Source organism: Phocoena sinus, chromosome 10 (assembly GCF_008692025.1).
Source record: "Phocoena sinus isolate mPhoSin1 chromosome 10, mPhoSin1.pri, whole genome shotgun sequence".
NCBI classification, from domain to species: Eukaryota; Metazoa; Chordata; class Mammalia; order Artiodactyla; family Phocoenidae; genus Phocoena; species Phocoena sinus.
The window spans coordinates 10,671,161-10,697,624 of record NC_045772.1 but is presented as its reverse complement, the minus strand read 5'-3'; the positions used below and the strand labels follow the sequence as shown (position 1 = coordinate 10,697,624).

The window sequence follows — 26,464 nt, the reverse complement described above, 5'->3', positions numbered from 1 at the left end:
GGAATCCCACAATGCAAGCTCAAGCAGCACCTCCTGCAGTAAGGCCACCACGATTTCTCCCATTGGAGGTGATCATCCTGTCCAGTGAAGCAGTTTCAGGGACCTGGTAATACACTGAGGGTTTGCCCTTAGTCAGCAGCTGGGCCCCTTAGCCTAAGACCACACCCTGCTGGCTTGGCATCCCCACTCCAGGGGACACTCCTTTGACGATCAGACACGAGCAGAGCTGAGCGCAGGGGTGGCCCATCTGTGGGGCAGGTAAGGTGATGCCAGCACAGATGGCAGGCAGCTCCGGGATGGGTCAGGAGCGAAATCTGACCCTCCCCATGGGAGAGTGGGAACCTGAAAGGTGGTATCAACCTGAGCTCGTGGTGGCAACAAGTGCGGGGGATGGAAAGGGGGCCCCGGGCCAGGGATGCAAGCAAGCAAAATGCCACCAGCTTCTATGACAAACTGTTTAATGCTCCATGATGTGCAGCTTCTAAGTGAAAAAGGCCCGTTAAAAATTTACGAGCTGTACATTCTGGTAACGGGGCAGCCGGCCCCCGCCCTGGCCGTCCCTCCGGGAGGCAGGGCCGGGTACAGGCGCCGTGAGAACACGGTCCTGGGCGTGCTCACCAGGAACACACGCGGGTCAGTGCCCAAGGGTCACGGGGGTGGGGGCATGATATTTACACAGGGGAGAACCACGGACACACGTGTGACAGGAAGACACGAGGGGCACAGGAGACAGCGGACCCGGGAAGCCACAACGCCCCCGTGGAGGTATACACAAGAGATGTGAGCTGGACGGGTGGGCACCACGCATGACGGGCTCAGGGCTCCTGTGAGCAGAAGAGGCTGTGGAGCCCGGAGACCTCGTGTGCCAGGGGGAGGGGCAGACGCGAGCCGGCCCCATGGGAACTTGGGTGTGCAAACCAGTGCACAGGGGTGAGAACGCAGATGCTCCAAGGTGAGCGACGAGGGAGGGGACACAGACGTGTGCATGAGACCCATGAGATGGGTCCGTGGAGACACGGGGCCACGGGAAGGCCCAGAGCAGCAAGTACAGGGATGGGAGGGAGCTCTGCCCCGGGGGCTCCTCCGGGTGAGAGAGCCCGGAGCCCAGAGCCAAGGGCCCCACGCCGAGCGTCTCAGGGTCTAGGAAGGCTCAGGATGGGGAGGACCCAGCTCCACTGCACACACCAGGGTCCTCGCCGGGGGCCGTTTCTGAAGTGCGTGAGGAACGCACAGGCATCGGAGGGGACGCCTCAGGCCTCGCTGCTGCTGCCGCTGCCGCCTCTGCCGCTGCCATGCTCCACCCACACGAGGCGGGCCTGCTCCTGCAGGATGCGGCCACGCACCACCTTGGCCAGCTCCTCTGAGTGGCCCCACTCATGGGCCGCCACCTGCACCCAGGAGCAGGGCAGCCCCCAGAGCACCTGCTCCGAGCCTCGGCATTGCCGCAGCAGCTCTGAGTCCCGCCAGCCCGGCCGGCCCAGCAGACCCCTGCCGAGAGAGGGGAAGGTGGGCGGTGGTCAGAGTGGGGGATAAAGATAGACAGTGAGACAGAGAGAGAGGGACAGACTAAGATAGGAGAGTCAGAGGGAGAGGATGGACAGCGGGAGACAGAGAGAGAGAGACAGAAGGCAAGCAAAGAGATGGAGAAGAGGAAGAGATGGAGAGAGAAGGACAGAGACAGAGACACAGGCACCCAAAGAGGGGGAAGCGCTGGGGTCCTTCCCATCCTCCCGGCCCATCTCACCTGACTTCCCGGACATTCTTGTCAGTCACCTCCACGTGGATGACGATGGGGTAGATCTCGTTCTGGACCAGCTCCCGCACGCCCCGAGCACCCAGCTCCAACAGGCAGTGCTTCTTCTCCGGGGGTCAAGGCTACATTTTACTCTCAGGCCAGAGACCCTAGGCTCCCTGCCCCCTGACTGGGCCCCATAACACAGCCCCCTACGGGGTCCTGCTTCTGCATCCAGGGGGACCTTGGCAACAAGGAAAGAACTGGAGGGGAAGGGCCAAGACCCAGGGAAATAAGTCACTTCCCCCCACTGGACCTCAGCCTCCCTATCTGTAGGATGGAGCTGACCCCGGCAGCCCCAGCTCCCAGGGAAGAGGCAAGTTTGAAGGCAAAGACAAACAGGTGAAATGTATCAGCCAAATTCTCCAGGGTGACCCACATGAGGTCGACTGCCCCAGGCCACCCATCTCACAGGTGAGGAAACAGGCCCACGGAAGGAAAGGGACTTGCCCAGGGTCACTCTGCAACTGAGCGGCACAGGCGTGCACTCAGGCTCTGCTCTTGGGCCCAGAGGGCACCCCCCCCGCCCCACCCCAAGCACCGACCTTCCCGACAGACTCCTGGATGGCACGGATCCTGCTGCCCAGCCCAGGGGTGGCAGGTTGGGCCTTGGGGGCTCCGGGCGCTGACGATGTGCACTGTTCCTCCCCAGAGAGGCTTTCTGCACGCAGGGAAAGGTAGGAACGAAGGGCCAGTGGGCCTGGCTGCCCCAGGGTGCCACCCAGCCCTCCCCTCTCCGGGCGTGCAGGCTCACCTGCTGGGCACACTTGAAAGTCCAGCCGGGAACTGGGCAGGTCTAGGAGGTTGCGGATGAGCCTGGGCGCCAGGCACTCAGGCAAGAGCACCACGGGCCGCAGGGCAGAAACCAGCAGGGGCCGTACCAGGCTATAGGGTTTGAGGCTCCGCTCTGGCTCTGGGCAGGGAAGGCAGTGTGAAGAGATGGGGGTGCAGGCAGGGCCCCAGCTCCTCTTTCCTGGGGCAGCCAGTCCCCTCGATACTCTCAAGGCCCCGAACTTTTTTCCCTTCCTAAGCCCTGCTGCTCCTCCTACACACAGCAGAGCTGCCCCCTCCCTCGCTGGGACCTGGGACCCTCGCAGGAGGCTCCGCCCCATCCCCTGCCTCACCCTTGTCCCCTACAGGCCATTATCCTCTCAGCAGCTGCAGGGACGCTTTAAAACTGAGGTCAGATCCTGTAACTCCCCTGCTTTCAACGTACCAGTGACTCCCACAACTCTCAGGAAGAAAGCTACATCCTCCACGTGGGTGAGCCAGACCTGCCGGGGCCTGGAGAAGCAGCGAGCCACGCGCCCCCTCACAACAGACTCCATTCCTGCCTCACAGCTCAGCAGCTCTAGTCACAGGGCCTTTGCATGCCCTGGGGTGGCCCAGTTAACTCTCCTTTCAGAGCCCAGGTCATGCTTTCCCAGGTCCCCAGGTGGGCGGGGACCCCTCCCCCTCCCCCTCCCCCGGGAACCCCTCCCCCCTCCCCTCTCTCCTCCTCACTGCCACACACATGACAGAGTTATGCACTTGCTGTACTCGGTGTCCTCCAAACACAGTACATGCAGCCATGCCTCTGAGCCTTCACACAAGCTGTGCCTTCTGCCTGGCACAAACTCCTCTTCATCAGTGAAGGCCCCAGTTCAAACAACCTCCCTTCCAGGAAGTCTTCCCTAACCACCCTCTCCTCCTTGCCCCTCAGAATTGCTATTCCCTCATCTGGGCTCCCCCAGCCCCTCTTCCCTTCTCTGGCCCAAGGCCTCACCCTCCTGCCTCCAGAAACTCCCTCTGGGGTCGTCACGGCACCTGCCACCACACACAGGCAAGAAACACAGCTACGCATGCTTTGCAGGATAAGGAGAGGCCCGTGCTCGTGCGTGCCCTAAACTCACCCAGACCCACAGTCACACCTGGACATAGACAGCTCCCTCAACCCTGGTGGCCCATCTCCCACCAGGCCCCTGGCATGGGCCCTGCCCCCCACCGGAACCCAGGCCCTTCCAGGCCAAAGGGCCCACCAAGGCCGAGGACACCCCGATGTGCACCCTGTGAGCAGTGCAGGCTGCACCTTCACACCTGCGCACGCACCTGAGCAGGGCTCCAGCAGCAGCTGCTCCGGGGAGTCCCCAGCAGGACTCCCCACATGCTTGGGCTTCACCAGCCGCAGCTGGTCCAGGGCTCGCTTCTTCAGCTGGGGAACGGGTAGGGAAAGAGGGGCACCTGAGAGCTCAGCTCCATCCCACCCTCAGGGAGAGAGGGCCCCGCTGCCACTACTGTCCAGGCTCATGGGTCAGCACAAGAGCCCCCTCCCCACCAGGCTTTCCCCTGCCCCCACCCGGCCCAGCACAGCCCCCGAGGCAGGAAAGGGCAACCATCACTAGGGACCAAGGGAAGCAAGACTGTCAGACCCAGTTAGAGCTAGAGGAGCCTTAGGTCTGCCCCCACTTTAGAGACTGAAAAACCGAGGTCCAGAATAAGACATTAAGAGACAAACTCTGGGATCTCTTCCAATGAATTAGCAATGTGACCTTGGGTAGATAGATTACAGAAACCAATATGGACAGCATTAATTATACCAATAGCTGACAGGTGTTGAAAGCCTACAACGTGACAGACACTAACTAGATCCCACGTGCACAAACCCAAGAGGCAGGCAGCATAATCCCCCCATTTTACAGATGAGGAAACAGAGCCTCAAGGGAGGGTCCCGTGGTTGTCCAAGGTCACAGGCTGAGAAGGAGCAGAGCAGGGATGCAAATCTGGGTGGCCTGGCTCCAGAGCCCAGGCTCTCCACCTTCTCTCTAGCACTGTGGGCTCTTGAGACCGCTTTAACCTCTCTGAGCCTCACTCAGCCCAGGCGCACAGTGGGGGCCATCACCCAGCCCAGCCCTGGTCCAGGGATTAGAGAAGGGGTGTGACTGTTGTTCCGTTAAGTGCTCACCACGTGCCACACATGCTCCTGGGCAGCGGGGCACACTACCTCACCTCCCCCTCTCAACTACCCAGACGGGAGCCCTGTTGTTCTCTTTGCTGGACACATCGGAGAGGATCAGCCAGTCTGGGTGGAGAAGAAACCAAGGAGCTCACCAAGAAGATGAGCCACCAAGCGTGGGTGGGGTCTCCTCCCCCAGCTCCCGGATAATGGAGCCTGTCCTCTCCCTTTTGGGACCCCCCTCAGTACCCCTTCCCCAGGCCCTCGCCCTGCCCCCCCAGCCCTGCTTACATTACTGCGGGGCCCCCGGTGTCGGCTGGAGGGCAGGCATTTCTCCTGAACTTCTAGGAGCTGCTGGGCTCTGTGTAAGGGGGTCGTGTCACGCGTTTGTAGGGAGAAGGGGAGCCCCTCACCTTCTCTCCTCCAGTCCCCCATTCCTGTCCCAGAGGATGGCGAGGAACTGAAGGAGGGAGAAAGAGTCCCCCATCCCACTGCCAGCTCCCAGGGCTGCTGGAAGTGTCACCTCTGATAATTGGGCACAGTGCCCCGGTCCAGGTCCCGCAGCGTGAGGGGGTCAACCCGCGTGCAGAACCACTCCTGCCGCCGCTTGTACGCCGGGTCCACCAGCCGCAGGATCTCCTGGGCTTTCACGCACAGGGCATGGGGGTCGGTCCGCTCAGGCAGGGTGAGGTTGGCTCGAATGTAGAAGGGCTCGGCCCCCGGCCTCTTCACCCAGGCGTCTAGGGCCTCATGGAAGGACTGGCAGGCTGGGCATGGACAGGCAGGGGGCAGCAAGGAGGACAAGGAGAGGGGAAAGTCAGGCATCAGCCTCAGCGAGGCCACAGATGTGGCCCTCTCGAGGCCTGAGCGGCCAGGACCCCACCTTCCCCCCCTTTTTTTTTTTTTTAATATTTATTCATTTATTCGGCTGCGCCAGGTCTTAGTTGCAGCATGCGGGATCTTTAGTTGTGGCACGCAGATCCAGCTCCCCGAGCAGCAATCGAACCCAGGCCCGCTGCATTGGGAGCAAGGAGTCCCAGCCACTGGCCCACCAGGGAAGTCCCCACCTTCCCCTTCTTAAAGTGAGAGTCCAAGGCCCAGAGAGGGTGGGGAACTGGACCAAAGCCACCAAGCCCACTCGGGACAGAACCAGGACCCGAACCCAGGTCTCTGGACTCCTATCCAGTGCTCTTTCACTGTAAGCTGTTTACTGAGAAGACAGAGGAAGGGCACAAGGACAACCGGCAAGAAGGCAGGGGCGTGGGAGGGAAGGGAACTGCCAGGGGTCAGGAGGCAGAGCATCCCCCTCTCAGGCCTTGGCTGTCCCACCCACACTATGGACCAGATGAGCCTTCTCTTGGGCCCTCAGTTCTGACTTTCTAGGACTCCCGAGTCCTCAGTCCCTCCCCCCAGGCCAGATTTACCCTTGAAGTCCATCAGAGGGAGTGTGGATGTCTGGTTCCAGGGCAAGGTTCTCTGCTGGGCCTCGCCTTCCAGGACTGCCCGCTCCAAGCCAGCAGCCTCTGCCCTTGGCTGGGAGAAAACCCAGGCAGGGAGGGAATTGAGTTTCCCAGGGCTTCCGGAGACAGCCCTGGGGCTGGAGGACATCGGGTGTGGGGGTGACCATGTCTCAAAATTCAGCTGCCCCCACCTCACAGGGTGGTGCCCAGTCAGACACTGCTCTTGGCAACTGCCCTCCTCACCCAGCCTGTCTCAGTCTGGTCTTTCCCACGTGTAAGGGTGGGGATGTGTCCAGGTTCAGTCAATCTGCCCCACCTCCCAGCCCCTGCCCAATCAGATTTCACTTGATGCTGGCTGAGGCGGGGCAACCAGCCGCTAGTCACTGAGCCCGCCTCAGCTTCGGCCAATCCGTAGAAACTCCGCCCAGTGACCTAGATCCACCAATCAGAGGGTATCCATCCCCAACTAAAGCACTGACTCCGCCCCCAGCTCAGAGGGGCGGGGCCTCACCTCTCTTGGTTCCACCCTGGCCGATCCTGGCCCAGAGAGCACCCTCCGAACGACAGCCCCAGACCAGCTGTCCCTGAGGAACGACAGGCCATCTAGGCCCTTGTCCTGGGGCTCAGGCCCCCCCGGGGGGCTCCAGCCAGACACTCGGATGGCCAGAGACCTGAGAAGAGAGAAAGGAGATGGGAATTAGCGTTCAGTATTTTGATTCAGTTCAACATTCTTGGAGAACCATAGTGATTCCCCAAGGATGCCATGACTCCCACCCCGGGCCACTGCACCTGCAGGGAATGCCCACCCCCTTCTTCTCTGCCTGGCAAATTCTGCTCATCCTTCAAAGCTCAGGTCAAAAGCGACCTCTCCCTCCCCAGCCCCTGCACATGGTGAGGCGGAGCTTCCTGCTGAAGCCCCGCGTTTTTGTATTTTCCCATTTGTTGCCTCGCTCAGAAAGAACGCCCTGAGAATAAGCCTGCTGTCATGTTCAGCTTCAGATCCCTACCACCAAACACAGTGTCTAGCACATAGCAGATGACTAATATAAGCTTGTTACGCTCATAGTCTAGGGCGGGAGGTCACCTTTAGATCGCAAAAGATCAGAGATGGTTACTGCTGGCAGTGGGAGCACACAGGGGAGGGACTTCCGAGAGGAAGCAGCAGCTGGGCTACATACATCATGGTGAAAACCAGAAGCACTTCGGGACCCAACAGAGAGCACACGGCTCCAGGCTGAAGAGCTGGCGTGGGCAAAGGTGTGGAGGACAGGATACAGGATACAGTGTGGAAGAACTTAATAACAACAATAATAGTAGTAGCAGGAAACCCTGGGTGCTTCCCATGTGCCAGACACCGTGCTAAGCTCCTTGCCCTAATTAACTCCCAGAAAAGGCAAGCTGGAGCCAGCCTATGGAGGGCTCGGAATGAAGGCGCCTGGCCTTCCTCTCATGGGCAGTGAGTCACCAAACCCCCATCATGGCAGGGCTCTGCCTGTCCCCGGATGAGAAGTGGTGAGGCCCTGTGGCCAGACTAAGTGACAACTGACCACAGGTCTCCCCATGGGCCCCCACAGTTCTGGAGAAGAAGAGAGACCAGGGTCCATGGGTGTGCCCCAGCTGGAGAGGGGGCCCAGGAAGAACCCAAGCGTTCACTCGCCTCCCCACCCACCCTGGCAGCTGCAGCCACAGGGCCACACTGCCCCCTGCTGCCAGCCCGGGGTGGGCAAGGCTGCAAAGACCTTAACCCAATCAGCACCCATGCAGGGGGGGAACCCTGGCCCTGGGGAGTCCGACTTGGCTCCTGCCCCCTCAGTCCAAACAGAGAGCCAGGCCCCAGGGGCTGGGGCTAGACATGGGTGCTAGAGGCAGCAGGGCTGCTTTTACAGGCTCCTTCAGCCCCGGGACTGTCCTGGCCACATCAGTGTGGCACAGAAAGGCCTCAGCAGAGACAGGAGGCCTGAGGCCAGGCCTGGCTATGCTGTGCAATGGCCCGATGGCTGAAGCCACACAGTCCAGCTCCAACCCCAGCATTCGCTGTGGCCTAGCCTTGGACGAGTAAGCTGGCCACTTGATACTGTCCCCGCATCCCTAAAGCAAGAACGATGATGGCACCCGTCTCCCACTGTGGGTGTGAGGGTCAAATATAGAGATAATGCAGGTAGAGGTGGAAACCAGAGGGCTGCAGGGCCTTCCAACTAAATGGGTTGTGAAATTCACTGGGTCATGACCAGCACTGTTTTTTAATGGAATGGAATAGAAAACATAAGCCTGCCTCCCTTCAAGTAAATCCAACTATCTTCCTGTGACCCATTTGTTTCAGGCACATGTACTGGGTTTCTCACGTGGAGGGCTGTGGTCAGAAGAGTTTGAGAAAAGTGGCATGGAGGGCACCAGCAGGAACTCTGGGGCCAGGCGGCCAGGTTGCTTGCCTCGTTCTCAGCAGTCCCACTTGCATCCACCTACCTCATTGTACAACTCAATGAGTTAAAACATGGGACATGGGACTTCCCCGGTGGCGCAGTGGTTAAGAATCCGCCCACCAGTGCAGGGGACACAGGTTCGATCCTTGGTCTGGGAAGATCCCACATGCCGCGGAACAACTAAGCCCGCGCACCACAACTACTGAGCCCGTGCTCTAGAGCCCGTGAGCCACAACGACTGAGACCGCGAACCACAACTACTGAGACCGTGTGCCTCGAGCCCGTGTTCCGCAACAAGAGAAGCCACCACAATGAGAAGCCCGCACACCGCAACAAAGAGTAGCCCCCACTCGTCACAACTAGAGAGAGCCCGTGCACGGCAACAAATACCCAACGCAGCCAATCAACCAATCAATCAATCAATAAAATAAAATTACTTTAAAAAAAAATGGGACGTTGTTGGAACAGTGCCCAGTGAATCTAAGTGCTCAATAATAGATATTCACTGTCATCAGGTGTGATTCAGGACTAGTCACCTCTCTGTGGCCCCATTTCCCCACCCATTTCAAACCCACAGACAACTGACCATCACAGCTTCCCCAGTCGAGGGCCCAGCAGGCAGCCCGCATCCAGGCCCTCCAGGACCGACCTGCTCACCACCCACCCCTGCCTAAGCATGCCCCCTCCCCTCCCTGTAATTCCAGGATCAGGGCAATTTCTCAGCCACCCCAGGTTTTCAGGCTTTTCTTGCCAATTCCTGCTGCTCTGAGACCCAGCTCAGGCATCTCCTCCTTCAGGACGCCCTTGCCCACCTCCCCAAGGGACCAAGTGACTTCTCTGAGCCTCCACAGCCCCAGGCTACTACCTGGCAGTTCATTGGGGGCAGGGTCCAGGCCAGGTCCCTCAGCCCCAGGCCTCAGCAGACAAGTGGGTTCGGAAGAGAAAGGAATGCGTACGGGGCAGGGGCTGCCTGCTCCAGCCTCTCAGGACTCCTGGGTCTCGGGCGGCACACTCTGATTGATCCCAACCCTGCCTGTGGGGGGTGGAAAGGATGGGGCCCCAGGACACTTCCCCAGTGTCAGGTCAGGAGTTGGGTCACAGGGGAATGGGGCCAAGTCCTTCACTCTGCCAGCCCTGAGCAGTGATGGGCTAAGTGGCCTGCATGAGTGTTGCCCCACCCCAGGGCACTGTGGGAAGATCCCTAGGCAGGCCAGGGACCTTTGAAGTTGACACTTAAGCATGTCACACAGATTGCCTCACTGAATCCTCCCGACGACCCCCAGGAGCCACCTGTTATTCCCCCCACATTAGAGAAGAGGGAAACTGAGGCCCTGGGGAAGTTATAACTTGACACGGGTTACACACGTGGTGAGTGGTGGAGTCAGGTGATGACCTATCCAAACCCTCCCTGTGCAAGGTCGGCCAGTGCTGCAGACCCAATGTCTACGTGACAAGTTCGGACAGGGGTGGCCCTGCCCGGGAGACAGCACCCCAATACTCTCCCAGTGCCCTCCCCATTCAGCACCTCACTTTCACTCTTTTTCTCCCTGTCCATCCATGTCCCCCATCCTGCCCTGCCCCAAGGCCCTGAGAGCCAAGAGGGGCAGGTGAGAGCAGAGGGCTGAAATGCCCAGAGCACAGTGGGCACTTAACACGGGTGCGAGGTTAAAGTAGCTTCGACGGGAGGAAGGGACAACAGAACCCCCAGCTCCACCACCAAGTGGCCATGGGACACATTCCTGACTCTGAGCCTCATTTTCCTCATCTGTATAATAGGGCTTGCAGGGCTACCCTGAGGGTTAAGCCACAACAACACCAATAATAATAGCTAAGAGCTAGCTTCCTGCTCACCGCGAGCCAGGCATTGTACTAAGCACTCTAGTAGGAGGACCGGAACCCCCAACAATGACCCCAGGGGACAGGCACTATTGTGAACCCATTTTACAGAGCAGGAAACTGAGGCACTGAGAAATTAAATGACTTGCCCAAGGCCCCACAGTAGCGAGTGACAGAGCCTGGACTTCAGCTGGCTCCCAAGTCTGTTCTTCCCCCTGTGCTCTGAGCTGTAACCCTGCCTCCAGCCCAGGACACATGCAAACAGCACTCGCCAGCCCGTTAGGGCACTCGAGTCCCTGACCTCCCATCGCTCCACCCCTTTCTCTCCCGGTCCACCTCAGTCTTCGTTCTTCCCCCATCTCCCTCCTCCCCAGGAACTTCGTGGGCAGCAGAGGTGGCCCCACGTGATCATGGGGCCCAGGTGGGGGCTGGGCCAGAACCTCCAGCTCCCTCTGCTGCATCCCAGCGCCCCCTGGACAGCAGCCAGGACCCCTGCTGCAGGCCTGAGCGGAGGAAGGGAGGAAGGGCTGAGGCAGGCAGGAAGGGAGGTGCCTCCGCCCCTTCCCCCAGAAGCACGTCCTGCACAGTGAGAAACAATGTCACACTGGGCCCTGTGCCGGAGGGTGAGAGTGGGGGCAGGGGCCTGGCCAAGCTGCTTCCAGGAGGCAGGAGGCCCCTGGCTCTGCTGTGCCCTGATTTCTTGTGTGACCTGCACTCTGTGATCAGCATCCCCCGCATTCCAGCTCTGACACTAGCGCTTCCTATGCCCCCTCCAAAACCCAAATCTGATCAGGTCACTCTGCACCTTGGCCCTGGCACGTCCCAGCTGTGTGACCTCAGGCAAGTCAGTTAACCTCTCTGAGCCTCGGTTTCCTCTCCTACAAAACAGGGGTAATCATAATAATGCCTGCCTCCGAGGACAGAGGGAACGCTGTAAGGCAGCCAGCAGCCGGCCCTGCATTTAGTAACAGCTAAGCTCCCACAGCCACAACCAGGTCTCCCAGGGTGCGCAAGCCAAAATCCACACTTCCCCATCCTGACTCACAAAGCCTGCCCTAGCCTTTCGCCTTTCCCCTCCCCCACCCTCACACTCCAGTCACCACCAAACTCCAGGTCCATCCCTGAACAGATTCTGTTCTCTCTTCTTCCGCGTCACCCAGCGGCACCCCCATGCCTGCTCCTGAGTTCAAAGGTCACATTCTCAGACCGGCCTCCTCCATCTCCTGCCCTCCTGAGATCACGGACGGTCTTGAGCAGGGAGACCACGCATCCACCGAAACGGACAGAGCACACGGCCTGCAGCACGCTCTGGGCCGAGGCGATTCATGACTTCAGTTGTGGGCCTGGGGCCAGCCCAGCTGCAGGGGCCCCACCCCACCCTCAGCGTGAACTTTGCTGGGAGGCTGAGTCCTGCTGGGAACCCCAAGCCGGGAGGACAGGCAAGCAGCGCGAGTAACAGCTACCATCTACCCACCACCCGCCTGGCAAAGTGGGGGGCTTTGCTGCCACGAGCCCTAAACCTCCGAACACCACCTGTGGAAGACATCACTGTGGCCCTTTAGCCAGTGAGCGAGCTGAGGCCCGGGGAGGTGAAGTGACCAGCCCAAGTCTCCCAGACGATAAGCGGTGGTGACGGCATATGAATCCGACGTGTGACTCTGTCTAAAGACCTTAATGGTGTGACAGCCGTGAGGCGAAGGCTCCGCCCCTGCTCGCCCCTCCCTGGGAACCCGAACCAGCCCCCCAGCTCCACCCCCACCCCCCCACCCCCAGGCAGCTGCAGTACCTGTTGAGGAGATCCAGGCCACGGCCTCTGGCCAGAAGGCCCTCCGGCTTTCCCAAAGGCCACACGCTGTCGGAGGACGAGGACGAGGAGAGGCCAGGGGACCAGGGCTTAAGCGTCACACTCCCTGGAGAGGAGGAGTGAGGTTTAGGGGTGCCAGACTGAGCAATGGGGTAGGGCCCGGGTTGAGCCCCTCAAGCCCTGGGATGGCCCATGGCCCAGAGGCCTGGGGATTTGGCAGGTTTGAGGCCCCTAGAACACGTTGGACTCACGGGGCTCAGGGCTGGGCCCCGGCTGGCCAGGGTGACCCTTCAGTTTCCCAGAAGAGGGTGGAGGACAGGCTGGAATTGAGGAGCCCCATAGAGCACAGCCGGGACCAGGAGAGAGGACCAGGGTGGGCTCGGGGTGAGAGGTGGGAAGCAACTCCCCCAGGGCCTCCCAAGCAGAGCCTCCCTGCCCGGCCAGAGGACAGCAAAGCCTCAGGGAGGGGGACGCAGGCCAAGGGCAGAGCAGGCAGCATAGCCCCCAGATGAGCCCTCCCCACGGAGTCCCCGGGCCTTTACCTGTGATGTCCGACATGCTGCTAAAGGACCTGCGCAGAGAGAGGGCGAGAGGGGCCCGCACTGAGCACGGCGCTCCGGTGCCTCCCAAATGTCCTGCAACCCCCAAGTGCATGCAGGCTAGAACCCGGGAGGGGCCTCGGGCACAGTGCACTCGTGCCACCCAGTCCCCTAAACACACAGGAGAAGCTAACACCCTGACCTCTGCCCGGCTCTTCCACCTAGAATGCCCTAGCCTGTCCTTTAATGCCACCCCCTCCCGGAAGGCTGCCCTGACTTCTCACGCCTCATCTCAGCCTCGCTTTCTACCTTCGTCATTCGTGACTCTGGGCTCTGCCTCCCTCCAACACTAGACCATGATCTCCCCATCACACACCTGTCATGGCAAGTTCATCCATCGGACCAAGCCCATGACGGGGGACCAAGCCCATGACGGGGGACACAAGCTCTGCAGGAGGCGTCTCCTGCCCTTGGTCTTGCCATCAGTGATACGGCTCAGTTTTTCTGGCCCCCATTTTCTGCTGCTGCTTGAATCTGGGGCCTGACTTTCTTGCTTGAGGTCCCTGACCCCTGGGAACTTCCGCCATGTCTCCTAGCCCTGAACCACCCAGGCTTCCCCCTTAAGGATCTTTGAGGCTTGACCTCCAGTGACTCTCACGTCAAGGTGCTCAGCAGGGACTGAGCCCACGCTGCCCTTTGACCTTGTCTTAACCCCTGACCTCATTCATGCCCATCACTCCTGCAACCTGGGTTTCCAGAGCTCCAGCCATTTAAGGGCAGTAAAGGGAGGTGACAGCCTGGACCTGACTCTGGCATCAGGGATCCTGGGAGGAAGCTGTTTACCTCTTAGGGGGTGCGGGATCCTCCTCCCGCTGCCGGCGGAGGATGGAGCCGGCGCTGGGGGGGAAAGGCAGGATGGAGAGCCGGTTGATTTCCTTCTCGCTGTCCGTGGCCTCCTCCTGCAAAGCCACAGCAGGGCCTGATCACCCCCACGGGACCTGCCCACAACTCATCGTACCTAGTTTGTGCCCATTTCACAGATGGGAACTAGGGCCCAGAGCCGAGGGGTAGGCTCTGCAAGGTTATGGGCATGTGAGTGGCTCCCCAGGTCTCCCGGCACCCAGGCCCAGGCCCAGCACTGAGCTGGCTCTGCGTACGCTTAAACAAGGCACTTGGCCTTCGTGGGCCTCGATTTCCTCTCGTGTGAAACCGAACTGTCAGCAAACTGGAGAGTACTCTACGTGTCAGTAATTCTACGATGGCCATCCATACCCGCCATGTCCGGGCTAGGGCAGGTGTCTTACCGAGGTGTGGGGCTCAGATCCCCCTGTGACAGCCACCTCCCCAGCTGTTTCAGGGCCTCCCAGCGGGGAGGGGAACTCGCTCAGGCTCCAGGTGCTGCTGAGGTTGGAGCACAGGGAATGGGAAGAGGCGCAGGCCTGGGAGAGGAAGGGGGTGGGGAGAGGTCAGCAGCCCTGGGCCAGGGCCAGCCCCTGCCATTTTCTCAACACCTGCTGGGAACAGGGATGTGGTGGGGAAGGAGGGCTGGATCTCTGCCCTTGTGGAGCTCACACCCTAGTGGAGGAGATAAGCTATAAACAAGCAGATAGATGAAGGAAGTAAGGCTCAGCGGCCAGGAGGGCCAGGCAGGAAGGTAGCCAGGGTGGGGAAGGGACTCAAAAGGCCCCACCCAGCCGGGGGCATAAGAGCGCTTTCCAGAGAAAGTGTGGTTGGAACTGAGAACTCAAGGATGGTCTAGGCAGATGGAACAGTATGTGCAAAGGCCCTGAGGCAGCACTGTGACACATTCCAGGAATTAAAAGGCTGAGACCGAGAGAACCAGGCTCAGGGGCGGAGGGGCACCCTGTAGGGCCTGTAGGGCACGGTAAGGGGTTTTGCCTTTACCTAAAAGCCACTGAGGATTTTTAAAAGTCAGAAATCACAGATTCACACTTCCTTTGTTCTATTTCTTCAAGCATTAAACTCAACTGATCATCTTTAAGCAAACCCATGATAGGAAAAGGCAGAGTTCCAGGCAGAGATCTGAGAGCCAGTGTCTGGTTTATAAGGCGTCTGGGGGCTCAGCTCCACTTTTGGCTGGCCGTGTGATCTCGGGCAAGCCTCTGACCCTCTCTGGGCCCTGTGCAATGAGGGAACTGGACTAGCTGGTCTCTGAGGGACTTCTAGGGCCCACATTTTGCATTCTAAGATGCTCACAGGCCCTCGGGCAGCCGGGCTTCTCCAAGTATATGCTAAGCCAGGCTTCAAACTATACTTTGTGCCCCAGGTGCAACTCCAGAAACTCAAGAGACTCCCATGCTCCTGTCTTGTTCCCTGATACACCAACCCACAACTACCCGAGCGACATTTTGTCCACCCTGGCCAACAGGGTCCTCCAAGACTGCCATGTTCTTGACCTTGGGTGAGGGCTCCAGCCAAGACCCACGTATTTCCTCCCAGAACCTGCATCTTCCCAGGCCCAGCTGAGGACTCCCAATGGGTCCCCCCTGTCCCCACCCCCGGCTGAGTTCTCCCACCAGGTCCCGCCCTGGCCAAGAGCTCCAGCTTGGGTTCCTGACCCTGCTCACCTTGAGGTAGGGGCCACCCTGGACCCGCTGCAGCTGCGCCTCCAGCAGGGCCTTGGCACCCTCCAGGCTGGTGAGCGCAGTCAGCAGCTCATCCCGCTCGGCCTCCAGGCCCCGGACCTGCTTCCGGTACTGGTCCTTCTCGATGAGGCTCTGTGAGTACTGCAGCTGGATCCGGTCTCGGCTCTGGATGGCCTGGTGAGAGAGGGCAGGGAGGGTGTTGGGCCAGCAGCTGAAGGAGCCACATCGGCTCAGCTGTCCTGGCCTCTGACCTCTCAGATGCGGGGGTGGCAACAGGAACAGCAGCTAACGTTTCTTAAGGACTTCCTGGGTGCCAGGCCCTCTGTGTTAAGTATCAGCTCATTTAATCTTCACAGTAACTCTCCGACTTAGAGACTCTCACTCTTCTCATTTTACAGACGTGGACACCAAGCCAGCAGGGACAGAGCTGCAGAGTCCAGGCTCGTACCGTTTCCCCGAAACAACTTAGAACTCTTCTGTGGGACCCACTGGGTGCAGGGGTCTTTATTCCCAGCCTTCAGGGTTCAAATCCAGCCCAGTGCCCCCGAAGTGCCTTTCCCCACAGTGAAGACCAGGGTCCCTGAGAGCTGGGCCCATGGCCAGGACCTGCTACCCATTGTCTCAGAGGGAGCTGGGGCCAGAGGCCCACAGGCTGGGAGCAGGCAGGTGAAGCGCACATTCCTGAGCCCACCCCAGACCACACGAATCAGAATGTCTGGGGACGAAGCCTCAAATCTGCGCTTTCACCTGGCCCTCCAGGGGATCCTGAGGCCCGTTCTCACGTGTACACTTCAACTCCTCTAGTGGGATTCAAACGTGGTCCAAGGACAAAACCTCCTGCCCTTCCCGCTGCATGGGGAGCCTCACGCAAGGAGGGCTGCGGGCCCGGAGGAACTGGCCCGAGGTCCTCGGCCTACCCTATGGCCTCAGGAGATGAGGGCTATGGTACCCAGGGCCTGGGAGCCAGAACTTTTGAGGATTTCTTCACCAGCAAATATCTGTAAGTACCTCCCACTGTGTAGGCCTTGCCCTTGAGGCAGGGAGAACAAGGGATTCAGATGCAAAGGCCGCCAGGACCAACTTTGTACCTGTCACAAGAGCCCAGTGAGGCAGGTGTGTTGAGGGGATGGGCTGGCACATCTCAGGCCCCCTGTCTGTTTCTCCTGGCCTACTTGTCCCCTCCTAAGCTGATAAGGGTACTGCTCATCTCTGTCTACAATTCCAGTCCTGTCTGCCTCTCGTCATCTTCCCCTGGACGAAAACCAGGGCCGGGCACACCGCAGGCCGGGCTCACCTGGTCCCGCTCCTTCTCGATCTCCTCCAGCTGGGCCAGGACGGTGGCCATGCGGTGCTTGTACAGGTCACAGTCTTTCTGCAGTGTACGGTGCTTCAGCCGCAGGTCCTCCATCTCCTGCAGGTACTGTGGGCAGGCGGAGCGGGGTGGGACACGCCCAGGCCGGACCCCAGGGCTGGGGACAGGGGCAGCTAACCAGCTGGTGTCCAGCAGGTCCAGGGAGAGAGGCCTGAGCCCCAATAATGAGTGCCCACCTCCCCAGCTGGGTGGCCTGGGCCACTGACTGACATCACCTCACTGGGCCTCAGCTGCCTGATCTGTAAAATGGGGATAACAACCCGGTCCCAGCCAGCCTGGGCCTCCCCATTTCAAGTGCAATCTGCCCCCTTACCCCGCTCTACTTGTTCCACAGCACTCATCACCCTCTGTGACATGAGGTAACGGACTGCGGATTACGTGTATGGAGTCCTGTTTGTCTCCCCTGTTAGAATCTGCCCTCCCCAGGAGCAGGGACCTTTGTTCCGTTCACCGATCGATCTCAATACATATTTGAGAGCAAATGAATGCACAGTTCTTGGCACAGGACTTGGCGTACAGCGGATGCTGGGGGAAGGCTGGCTGAAGTAAACTGGTGATGCCCTCCCCAGGCGGTTAGCAAGAAGGCGGGTGGGAGGGTGGGAGGGAGGGAGACGCCAGAGGGAAGAGATATGGGGATATATGTATATGTATAACTGATTCACTTTGTTATAAAGCAGAAACTAACACACCATTGTAAAGCAATTATAAAGATGTTAAAAAAGAAGAAGGCAGGTGGGGGCAAGGCAGGTGCGAGGGGAGGGGGGAGATGTGGACATTACCTTGTCCCGCAGCTCCTCGGCCCACTGCAGCTCCCCCTGCACGGTGTGCAGCTTCTGACACAGCTCCTGCCTGCTGTCCTGCGCCTCGCGCCAGTCATGCTCCAGGATGTCTAGGAGGATGCGCTCTGAGCCTGGGGCCCCTGGCCGGCTTGCCTCCTGTGGGGTCAGAGTTCAGGGCTGCCTCAGCCCCTGGCTCAGGGCCCACCCTGAGTGTGGGGTAAGGGGGACAAACAGACCTCAGCCCTCAGCCCCACCCTACTAGCTCTGCCACCTTGGCCAAGGGCCTTGACCTCTCTTGACCTCGGCTTCCCCCTCCGTAGAGTGTGTGTGGCGCCAACAGCCCTGCCCACCCTCCAGGGAGCATCTGGGGGTACAAGTGAGGTAAGTGGATGTGGGCGTGCTCAGACAAGTTGGACCAGGACCTTATTCTTCAACAAGAACCAGGCCTGTTCTCTCTTGCTCTGGGCCCTACCTGCCACCCAGGACAGCAGACGGGTAATATTTCCAAGGCCTAATCCCCCCACCCCGACAATGGGTCTTCACAGGGTCTGAGCCTGGCCCAGGGAGGTAGACCGAAGGCTTAAGATCCAGCCCACAGACACACACCCCAGCCGGCACGCCCAACCCTGTGAAATACACCAGAGCCCCGGCTCCCTCCCCCACTTCCTACGAGGAGCAGTGGCCAGGTGGTAGGCCCACACTGCCCCCGACCTGCCACAGGACCCTGAGCAAGCTCCAGGGCCACCCAGGGGTCTCAGGCTTTCCAGGGTCAGACTCCTCTACGAAGCCAAGGAAAGCTGAGGCCCTCTCCCCGGAAAAATGCTCACACACAAAATCAGGTACCCAGTTTCAGGGAGTTTAGAGGCTTCCTGCCCCACCTGACCACCACCCCCCCCCGACCCCCGCAGACCCCAGACTCAACACCCAGCGCAAGCTGAGCACTGAAGGCCCTCCACTCAGAGCTTAGGACAAGGGGCCAGCCAGGACTCCATCCAGATCTCAGATCCCCGGATCCAGAATCCTCACTCTCCAGGCCTCAGGGGGACGAGTGAGCAGCAGGAGGGTCTGGCCTCCCCCCGCCCCCCGGCACTGCCCCCACTCGCCCCCACCCCCGACCCCGTACCTGCTGCAGGCCCTCCTGCAGCTCCTGCAGCGATGCCACCAGCCGCTGGTTCTCTGCGCGCAGCTCGGAAACCAGGTCCGCGCTGTCAGGCTCTTTCTCCTTCTCCTCGGCCGCAGGGAGCGGCCCCCTGGCCCTGTGCAGCAGTGTGCACTCTTCTTCCAGCCGGCTCACCTTGAGCTTCAGCTGGTCCACCTGGGGCCCAGGACAGGGGTCAGCTCGGGGAGGGAGTACCAGCCAGGCCAGAGAGGAGGGGTCCTGTCCCACACTCCTGGGTGCCTCCCCGATTCCCAGAGAGGCCCAAGCAGGTGTCCTCCCGAGACGTGTCTAGGAAGAAGGGACAGGCTGGACAAATACAATAAGGAAGGAAGGGAGGCAGCAAGGCCAAGCCACCCTCCCAGGGGAATCTGCCTCAAGGACTTGTGGGTGGAGGGGCCGTATATAACACGCTCTTCTGTCCCACACTTCTGACACTGCGCACAGGACCAGCATAACGGAGGGGAAGGAGGGCTGCACCAAGAATAGGAGGACCCAGGGGCTGGGCCCAGCTCGGCCTCTAACTCAGTGTGGCCTTGGGCAAGTCACAGCCCCTCTCTGTGCCTCAATCTCCTCATCTCCTTGTGGGGGGAAGAAGGAGGAGGAGGATTCTGAGGGTTTCACCCAGCCCAGGGGCCAGGATGTCCTCCTCTCACCCAGCCTCCCCACTCAACATACACTCATGGAACACATGTGAGTCTCACCCTCCCTTAAAGATATTCCTACCAGAGCCTCCACTTGGGAAGATTATGAGATTGGTTCACTCCAACATGAATTCCAAGTCCGGGATCCATATTTCAATTGTACCATTTTACCCTCTGTCATCCTGAGCAAGTCACTTACCTCCTCTGAGCCTCAGTTTTCCCATCAGGAAAATGGGCCCATTCAATCCCCCTGCTCCACCACCTGCCTCCCAAAGTCATTGCAGGAATCAAACAAGACAGCAGGTGGACGGAGGCCTTTAAACTATGGAGCTGCTGAGGGTGCGACAGCGGCTATCTTTACACCTTTAAATAAAATCCTAGGACCCCCAACTGTCACCGGTTCAGTGTGGGCAGCAGAAACTGGCCAAGGGTGCTGGGTGGGCGGCTGGGTGGTGGCCGCCTGGCAGACAGCAGATATGCACGGCCAGTTTGCTGGATTATGAATGCACTCAGCCAGAGTCTGGTGTCCAGCAGGTCCAGGTGGCTAGACCTGTGATGGCTAGACAGTGACAAGAGGAGAAGCAGGTGGCAGGCCACAAAATGAAGTCACTGTTGGAAAAAGGGCACAATGACCTCTGGAGCTATACTCAGGCATGCTGACATCTGGTGCCCTAGGAGTGCCCTGGCCTCGCTTGGAAAGGACTTGCAGCCGCACACCCCCAGAGCCTGGCATGGCACCCCCCTCCTCCCCCCGCCCACGACACACACACACACACACACACACACACACACACACACACACACGCAAGGGTCTGGAGGCTGGGTCAGGCCGTTCCACGAATTAACACCCCCACTCCTCCTCCGCAGAGGACTCAGAAAGAAATTCATGACTCTCACATTCCTTTCCCCTCACAAAACACGCTTTGTGAACTGCCAGAGAAAGACAGCTAGTTACAAGGGCAAATGTGGTCACGCCCTCTCCAGCAAACCGCAGCCACACACCATGGCCTCCCACCCGACCCACGGTCAGCAGGCTCCCCCGATGAGCTCAGGGGACGGGGCACCTGGGACTCTCCGCTGAACGCCAAGAAATACGGATGCATTTAATCCTGGTGTACAAACTCACTTAGCACAAAATTATAGCGTTCGTTCCTTTACGTTTATGTTGCTTAGGAATAACAGCTCATTACATTTGCACCTTATAAAACACAGTATTAAATCACAGCCACTACACACCTGTCCACAGGGGGAGGGAACCCAAGCTGCCGAGAAAAGCACCATCAGCTGCTCTGTTCATTTCCATCAGCAAAGCCTTTGTTAATTTGTTGCCAAAAAGCTCCAGTAAGTTAAGGCAAATGTAGGGTAGCTACATTTAAAGAAAAGCTTATCTATTAATTGAATTTCATCCCTCACCCTCCAACGCTAAACTGGGAAAAAGCAGCTATTATCTGCCTACTGGCAGATCTCCATACCCCTAGGGCCATACTGTGTGCACCTACAGCTGAACCGCAGACACACGGAGAACCTCCGACACCTCTTCTACATCCCCCTACCCAACCCCAGGAGACTCCAGGCAGCTACACACACACACAGGGCATCCCCCACCCCAGTCACGAAGGTGAGACCAACCGCGCAGGCCACAGCCCCTCCCAACACCCAGGGGGGCCGGTGGCCATCGTGCTGTCCTCTCTGAGCAGGCTCTCCCCACCGGCCCCCACCCCAGCCCACCCCACCCCACTCCCGGCAGTGCCCAGAGCAAAGTCAGAAATGCTCAATCTCCGAACCTTGGGAAAGCACTCCAACCAACCTCTCTGTGCCTCAGTTTCCTCATCCATAAATGGGGATAATAACAGAGTTCCCTCCCAACCCCCATTCCAATGGAGTTGCTGGGAAATTAAAGGAGTTGATGGACGGCAAGCCCAGAGGACCATGCCTGCAGCACAGGAGGTGCTGTCTTGCTGTGATGTCATCTGCATCCATGACCTTGCGCTTCAAGGATGAGGAAGCTGAGGCTAAAGTAGGCCTGGCAGCCTGGGCCCGTCAACCTGTGGCCTCAACACCCCCAATCAGGACTCACTTCCCCAGACATCAAACCCCCAGCACGCACGGCCGCAGGCTCCAGCGCACCAGTGCACCGCACTGACAGCCTCACACGTGCCACCCATCATCCACGGGCACCTGCCACCCCCTGGGGAGCTCCAGCCACAGCTGAGGCTCATGGGGTCAGGGGGCTTCAAATCCCACAGTCAGAATCCCCCCTGTGGAACCTCTCTGGGTATGACTGGGGAGAGCCTACTGTGTGCCGCAGGCACTGTCAAATCCTTGGGACAGCCCTCTGCAGCAGTAAAATCCCATGCGAAGCCCCAGTAAGGAACCAAGAAAGACAGGCTCAGCTTCTCAGCCTGTAAGAGGCCATGGCCTCACTCGCTGACGGAAAAGAATTAGGTGAGATTTCACCTGGACGGGAGCAAACAGAACAGCGTCATGGGGCGGAGGCCAGCACCGGAGCCAGGTGGACCTGGTTCAAACCCAGGCTGCGCCACTTCCCAATCTGCAGCCTTGAGCAAATCCCTTTACAATCCTAAACCTGTATCTATTTCAAAATGAGAACCTGGTGCATGGTGCCTTAGTGAGATTACATGACAGGATGCACGTAACCTGTGTGGCATCGAGTAGCACTTAATAATGATATCAATAACAACGGCTAACGATAATCCAGGTCTTGAGCACTAACTCTGTACCAGGCACTGTACATGTCTTAAATCCTGTGACTTAAACTCAAGGAATCCTCGTAACCCAAGGCTGCTCTGGTTCAGCACTTGCTGACATTTTGGGCTGGACAATTCTTGGTTGTGGAGGGCCGTCCTGTGCAATCAGGATGTTTAGCAGCGTCCTGGGTCTCTACCTACTAGATGTCAACAGCACACTCCTGGTTGTGACAACCAAAAATGTTTCCAGACATGGCCAAATGTTGTTTTGTTTTTTTTTTTTTTGCGGGAGGAGGGAGGCAAAATCGCTCCCAGTCGAAACCACCGTCATAATTCAATGAAATAAATGCTCCCGTAATAAGTCCACACTCCCATGTTACAGATGAGAAGACTGAGGCACAGGGCAGGGAAGGGACTTGCCCACAGTCCAATATGCAACAGATGGTGGCTTTGGGACACCGGCTGTCTACCATATGACCGTCACTTTTTGCAAAGCTGCCCCTTTCCCACAGCACCCCCCATCTCCCCAGGGCCTACCGCCAGCTGCAAGTCCCGGCTGCGCAGCACGGCCGAGTTCTTCTCCTCGCTGAGCTGTGCTAGACGCATGGCAATCATGTAGTTCTCGTCCTTAAGCCGCAGGAGCTCCAGGCTCCCCGCCTCCCAGTCCTCCCGCAGCCGCTGGCAGCGCTCCTGAGCCTGCTGTTGCTCCCGCAGCCGCTGCTCCAGCCCCGCCCGCTCTTCCTCCAGCACCCGGCCCCGGGCCTGCAGCTGCTGCTCCCGCTGCAGCTGGCTCTTGCGAGCCTCCCTCAGCCGCCGCACCTCTGTCATCAGGAATTGGGTCAGGCCCTCGGGCCCTTCCTCATCTGCCAGGGGCAGGGGAGAGAAAAGACATAAAATAAAATCCAAGGGGATTTTATAAAATTGAAAAGTCAATACATAAAAATCCAAGGGGATGACAGACTGCACAGAAAAACCCAAACCAGAAGAACACTAGAAGGAAAATTGGAACCAATTTTTACAATTCGGGGACAGGGAAAGCCTTCCTAAACAAGGCACAAAATCAAAGAGCTCTAAGAGATTTCTAAACGATGACAGATATAAGAAACAAAGTTAAAAGACAAGTAACAGAGTGGGAGAAAATATAACAAATATAACAAATGACTCAGAGCCACAACATATGAAAAGCTCCTACAAATCAATAAGCAAACAATCAAATAAAAATGTGGGCAAAAACTATCAATAGGCAAATCCCAAAACAAAAATGGCTGGTAAACATAGGAAAATACGTTCCAACTCACTAGCAATAATAATAACAATAATAGTAGTACCACTAACAATTGACTTTATTCTTTGGCCTACATACATATATTATTTAATCTTCACAACAACACTTAAGATAGGTACTGTTTATTGTACGCATTTTAAAGCCAGAAAAACCGAGGCACAGAAATGTCAAGCCATTTGCCCAAGGTTAACTAACTAGTAAGCTGTGAACATCTCTCAACAAAGTACAAACTTAAAACAACAACATATTCTTCACATATCTGACTGCATAAGATGTTTTTAAATGATCCCCAGGACGAATGAGGGTACAGCAAAATGGGCACTCATACACTGCTGGAGGGATGTATGCTGATTTAACTTTCAAAATACACATTCTCTAAGAAATTTGACTTCTCAGAACCTCTCCTCCTGAGACACACATTTGCACAAAGATGCACCTAGAAGGACGTTCCCAGCATTGTTTGTAATGGTGCAAACTGGAAACAACCTAGATGTCCATCAACAGGGGATGGGTTAAATGACTGGCACGTCACTAATAAACACTACGCAGTCATTTAAAACAAGTGTAACAGATGTGGAAGAAACACAAACATCAGTTGTTCTGAGAAAAAGTGAAACACAGAGCAAGACGTGTAAGATGATTCCCTGTGTGTGTGTCTGTGTGTATAACTGCAAAGAGAAAGGAAACTCGCCACACTGATACCGGCAGAGCAGAGCTGAAGGAAGAAGTAAAGATCTTTCCTATTTACTTTCAAGTCTCCTGGAGTATTTGAATTTTTTACAGAAGAAACTGTAAACTGGCACATGCCTGACACATCTTTGGGGGAAAGAGCTGCATTAAGTGTGTGGGGCTCTGAACTTAGACTATAACTGCATTAGAATCGCAGTCCCACACTCAGCCTGCTGGGGGGACCTTGGGCAAACCGGTACAGTTCTCTCTGTGCCTCAGTTTCCCTACCTGTTCAACAGCGACAATGGGAGTGCCTCCCTGACAGGGACGGGGTAAGGAACCTCTGCACTGGTGTCCGAGGCGCTGGCACCCACGGCGGACCCACTCACCGAGGATCATGGAGCAGCGCTGGGCAGGTTCTTGGCCCGTGAGCAGCGTGAAGTGCTCGGGGTAGTAGAACTCCAGGGCTTCCAGGAAGGCCTCGTAGCCCCTCTTCCCGCGGCAACGCAAGATGTCCATCAGGCGCCCTGGGAAGTGGGGCGGGGGCGGTGCCCAAGGGTCAAGATGAGGGCTTCTCCCCGTGCCTAGTTGCTTTCTCCCCCCTTCCCCACACCCCGCCATACTCCAGGGCCCACGTTCCCCAGATTTCTGAACCGGTGACACACACAGGGGCCTGACTCAACACATCAGCGGGGAGAGCCCGTCTGCCACGGCCAGGAAAGCCAGGATCCACCCCCTCTATGGCACCCCAAGACGCTGCCTGCGGCCCCCACAGATATAGGGCCAGCAAACGCAGCCTGCCTTTTCAATGGCACAGGGAAGCCCCCTCCATCCCCAAACGCAAAGAAAAATATTTCTCTCGTTGATCAACGCCTGAAATTCCACCATTAGACCCTCATCCCTTTGCCAGCTCTGTTCAAAGGCACAACTTATGGGAGAAGGCACCCTCAGAAAGCTGAGATGGGTCTTGAGCACTTGAGGAAAACGCTCCCAGGAGTGTGTAGCACACAGAAGTGGGGGGCGGGGGGGGAGCAGAGAGAACAGAAGAGATCAAAGGACACAGGAAAGCTGCCAAATCCACCAGCTGTGATCGGGAGGTCCCAAGCCCAGCCCGCACCGGCAACTACAGCCAACCCCTTGCTCTAAGGGGGGCCCAGGAAATGGGAGAAAAATCCAGACGCGGTCTAGGCACCGCGGACACGCTGGGTCACGCTGTGGTTCAGGAGGAGGGAGGATGGTAGGCGCACCAACCATCCCACTCTACCGATGTGGAGACCGAAGCCCCGGGGATCGGAGCCCTTGGCCCGACGGTCCCGAAGAAGGCCCCAGGGAAGAGCGGCACCGCCCGCTCAGGCCCGACCCCGAGCCCCACACGGCTCACCGGTGCGGTTGACGCGGCACGGGAAGCGGTAGGTGCTCAGCACCTCCTCCTCGTCCTGCTCGTCGATGACCCGGCATTGGCGCAGATACGGTGTGAGCTTGGCCGGGTTGAGGGCGCGCGTCAGCCGGTGCCGGACGCCCTCGATCCGCTCCCACAGCGCGTCCTCCTCCGCCTCGGACCCGGAGCCGGCCCCAGCCTCCTCCTCGGCCTCCCCTGCCTCGGCCCCGCCCGGCATGACCGCGTCTTCGGGGTCTGCGGGCCAGAGGCGAGCGGGGGTCAGCGCGGGCGCCGGGGGCGGGGTGCGCCGGCCGATCCTAGCACTGGGCGTCGCCCGCTGGACCAGCCGCCCGTCGCCGCCGGAACCCCCTCCTCCCGCGCCCGGTCCGCCCGGCGGGTGCCCGGCCCCCGCGTCCCCGGGACTCACCCCGCACGCCGGAGCCGTCTCGGACTCCCGGGTCAGCGCTCTGGCGGCGGCTCCGCCGGCGCAGGGGGGCGGGGTCCGCGGCGCCCCTGGCCCCGCCCCCGGCCCCGGCCCCGCCGCCGCCCGGGCTGCCCCGGCCTCCCCACATCGCCGCCCGGGCCCGGGCCGAGGAGCGTCCGGCCGGCCAACCACCCGCACGTCCGCCAGCACGCCCGGCTCCCCGCCGTCCGGCCGCCGCGCGCCTCCCCCCGCTTCCTGTTTCCCGCCGGCTCTCCCGGCCCTGGCTCGGCGGGGTCCCGATGGCCCGCCCACACCTGCCTGGCCTCGGGGCCCGGCGGCGCGGGCGGGACATGCAAGCTCTCACCCTCTCGCGTGCGCGCGGGGCACGCGGCGTCAGCTCCCACGGCGCACCGCGCGGCAGCTCCCACCTGGCACCTGGCGCCCACCTCGACCCACAGCCTGCACGGTGGCCAAACGGCGCACACATCACATCAGCAAGAGGCACACCGGTCACACCGGCACACGACGTCACACCGGCACACGACGTCACACCAGCGCAGTGTACTCAGGACTCAAAGGTCCCAGACAACCCACGTGTCACGCCAACCCTGTGCAGATGCCACGCACCCGGTCACAATCTTATCTCCTCCGTCTCTCAGG

The 26,464-nt window shown here is 59.0% G+C and overlaps 1 protein-coding gene across 3 annotated transcripts; it reads right to left on the bottom strand.

Moving 5' to 3' along the window:
• Positions 1-1,000: 1,000 nt before the first annotated feature.
• On the bottom strand, positions 1,001-26,464 carry CARD10 (caspase recruitment domain family member 10). Of its 3 annotated transcripts, none has more exons than XM_032646868.1 (21): positions 26,169-26,464; positions 25,384-25,635; positions 24,392-24,529; positions 22,586-22,911; positions 18,664-18,855; positions 17,541-17,696; positions 16,684-16,809; positions 15,372-15,563; positions 14,088-14,222; positions 13,627-13,742; positions 12,787-12,815; positions 12,227-12,350; positions 6,696-6,855; positions 6,149-6,257; positions 5,248-5,491; positions 5,016-5,085; positions 3,881-3,983; positions 2,547-2,705; positions 2,338-2,453; positions 1,745-1,860; positions 1,001-1,488 (listed from the first exon to the last, which is right to left on the bottom strand). In XM_032646868.1, exons 2-21 carry the CDS (start codon positions 25,616-25,618, stop codon positions 1,251-1,253), a joined length of 3,084 nt encoding a protein of 1,027 aa, XP_032502759.1. In that variant the 5' UTR covers positions 25,619-25,635; positions 26,169-26,464; the 3' UTR covers positions 1,001-1,250. The 3 variants fall into 3 exon arrangements, with proteins under 3 accessions (XP_032502759.1, XP_032502758.1, XP_032502761.1); XM_032646867.1 differs by lacking the exon at positions 26,169-26,464 and adding an exon at positions 25,808-25,927; XM_032646870.1 differs by lacking the exon at positions 26,169-26,464 and adding an exon at positions 25,808-25,927 and having other exon boundaries at positions 1,745-1,857.